Here is a 3,149-nt window from a genome sequence, read left to right as displayed (position 1 = left end):
TCTAGTATTTTTAGTGGAGGGCAACATCATGCTTCTTATTAAGCTTGTTCACAAACTTTAATTAATATTATTCATGAATATAAATAAACTAAACATATAATTATTTAAGTTTAATTATTTAATAGTCAAATATTTTAAAAATTATTTAAACTTATTTGATTATGTAAATAAACAATCAAAGATTGAACTATAATCATATCAAATCACAAGTAACTTATAGAATGCTCAATTCATTCACAACCCTAATTTTTTAAATGAGTTCATATTCATTCTAGTTTAAACAAATGAAAGGGAACATAGAAAAAAAAAAATTCAAAAAATAAATGTCATAACACAGTCAAACAGCCTATAAATAAAAGCCAATAGCTAATATTTTCACAAACATTATAAAGAAATTTAATATGATACAAAACCAATAAAGTTACAAGTCTAAAGCCTAAAATATACAAACTTTTCAAGCAGTTCTCTTCAGAAATGTTAGCTGGTAACCAATCATGGCTATGCAAAGCTTCAAAAACTAAGCTATCTCACAAACTCTTTGCAGCTCAAAATTTCAATTTCATTTCATCTCCAGCAAGTAATTAATAATTTATTACAAACCATTTCAAACTTCAAACAATTTCAACATTGGAATAAGCAAGTATTGCACAATCATCCTTTGGAGGAATTATTCTGTGAGGAATCGAGACAGGAAAAATCATCCACATTGCTAAGTATTTATTGAGTATTTATAAATACTCAATAAATATACAGTAAATCAATAAATACTCAATAAATATTCACAAAATACTCAATAATACTCACAACTAAGTATTACAAATACGCAATAAAACCGGACGGTTCTCCCCACCCGAACTCCACACATAATTATTTCTCCCATCTTTGAACTTCAATTTTTAAGAAGTATATTTGATTAATTTGACTACAAGAACCATATCGAAAAATTTAATTTCTTATTTTCATGTTTGAGACATGCTATAATACTTACAAAATGATAATCATAATTTCCTTCCCAAAAGTCCAACAAAGACCTCAATCACTTGCACATTATTACATCTTAAGTCCTCACGAAGATCAAGTACTCTTCAGTTCGCTGAAACCACTTTGCCAAGAAATTAAAGCCTGCAAAAACCAATACAAGAGACCTTTATCAGTTCAAAACAACGAAAGATGTCAACAGTATCAACAAGAAAATAATCATTTAACCCCATGATTCATATACCTCATAATAACCGGATTACAGAACTTCCTTCTAGTCACAAAAATGGTTTTTGATACTTTCATGAGAACGCAAAAAGTAATCACGAATTGTTCTCCTTTTCAAAGAAGATGGAGGATTTAGAACTGAAGAAGGGCTATCAAATGCTGCCACTGAATCTGGGGTCCTCTGCATGTCTACTCCTTCAGCCGGGAACAAGCCAAGTTTTCTTTTCTTGAAAGACTCGGGTGTGCTACACTCTTCAAATTTAGATCTTGAGGGTGAGGATGAATTCACCATTGTTTTCTTTGAAGTACAAGAGGCATCTGCAAAGCCATTCGAATCTTCTAAGTTTAGCTTCCTAATTATCTTGGTTGGGGTTGCAGTAACTCTCTTCCGCAATGAACATGGGGATCTTGTACTGATACAGCTTTCTTTCTTGATGTTCCAGACATGGACCTGCAACAACCATGATTGTATTACATCTCAAGTGTTAACATTTCAGATTGATAACAGTTATTTATTTAGGCCCACCAACCATGTAATCATCCGAAGAAGTAGCTAGCTTCCCAACCTCTGTCGAGCACCTGATGATGAAACAAATTTATTAATAAAATGCAGGACAATGAAGCAAAAAACCCATAATAGATAGTCTAATTTAGGACTTTTGTTTCAGCGTTTTTTTTTTTTTCCTTTTCCTTTTTAGAAAGAGAAATTACTTTTTCGTCGCTGTTTGGATGGGATGCTTCTATAGAAATGATTTTAGAGAACTTCATTTTTCTACTATTTTGAGAAGTTTTTTTATATTTGTTTCTCGGTTGTCTTAACTATTGTTTCTAAAACTATCTTTTACAAAAGGAGATGAAGAACCAAATAAAGTCTTGAGTTAGGTGAATTTACATAACAAAATTCTTATGTACTTAAATTTTTAATGTAAATCTTTATATTTACTTATATAATACCCTAATCTTGAAATCACATCAAAAATGCAATTAATATTAACTTACATTAAGTTAAATACACAATTTATTGCTTATATTTTGATGTGATTCAGATATGTAAATAGATAACACTTATGTAGTATGTATTTAAATCCCAAATTTGAGTATTGGAGCTTACCAAGCAACTGCAGTTACTTCCTTTTCATGACCAGTGAGTGAGACTGGAGCACTTTCAGGCTTGTCCACCTGGTGTAAGAATTTATTAGCATTTTTCAGACTGTAGAAATGTCAAAAAGTAGACAAGCCATGCGATAAGATTGAGAATTACCCTCCAGATGTATGCATTTCCATCACCAGAACCGCTAAGAATGTGCGAACCATCAGGACTTACTGCTGACTGCACCATGACAAAAACAATGGTTGAAAGAATATGTAAAAATGCTTTTATTTTCTCACATGTAATTAATGGGCCACGTTTACAAAGATTAGCATTATTTTTAATTTAATAAATTAATAAGACAATGGGTTATGTGGTAAATGTAAGTCAATACATGAAAATTTGATAATTTGCCGAATACTTTCCTGATGGGAGAAAGAGATTGCAGCTTAATAGAGAATTTCTTGCGTGTGAAAATCAATCCAAGGAGTACTTATCCATGCTTATTTTGTGTTTGTCCTTTTCTAAAAATATAATAGCATGCATATTAATTAAATTTAGGGAATATGATCTCTTGTGCCCTAAATACATGCTATTATACGCAGATTTCTTAAGAGATATGTCATGTTTATCTCATACAGTTGTTTTCACCTAAAGACATATTCATCTCATTTCGATTTGAATTCAAAATCCTTATGACCGTGACTTTAAATAAATATATATAACCCTTTCATTATTCAAAAAGGGAATTAACAGTTTCTGGATTTGTTATGCATTACTATTGAGTTGTGTATTTTTTAAGTTTTTAAAAATCGGACTGAATCGAGCAATTTGACCAATTCAACCGTGAACC

General features: G+C 30.9%; 1 protein-coding gene across 1 annotated transcript; it reads right to left on the bottom strand.

Annotated features, from left to right (window-relative positions):
* Positions 1-603: 603 nt before the first annotated feature.
* On the bottom strand, positions 604-2,536 carry LOC110105500 (denticleless protein homolog; the record flags this gene model as incomplete). Its single annotated transcript, XM_020835030.2, has 5 exons — positions 604-1,122; positions 1,223-1,657; positions 1,737-1,785; positions 2,318-2,385; positions 2,468-2,536. Coding segments are annotated over 4 exons (591 nt in total), but the record flags the coding sequence as incomplete, so codon positions are not given.
* Between the last annotated feature and the right edge of the window lie 613 nt (positions 2,537-3,149).

The sequence above is a fragment of the Dendrobium catenatum genome, unplaced genomic scaffold (assembly GCF_001605985.2).
Source record: "Dendrobium catenatum unplaced genomic scaffold, ASM160598v2 original_scaffold_29143, whole genome shotgun sequence".
Lineage (NCBI taxonomy): Eukaryota > Viridiplantae > Streptophyta > Magnoliopsida > Asparagales > Orchidaceae > Dendrobium > Dendrobium catenatum.
The sequence above is the reverse complement of the archived record's forward strand: the minus strand, read 5'-3'. Positions and strand labels throughout refer to the sequence as shown.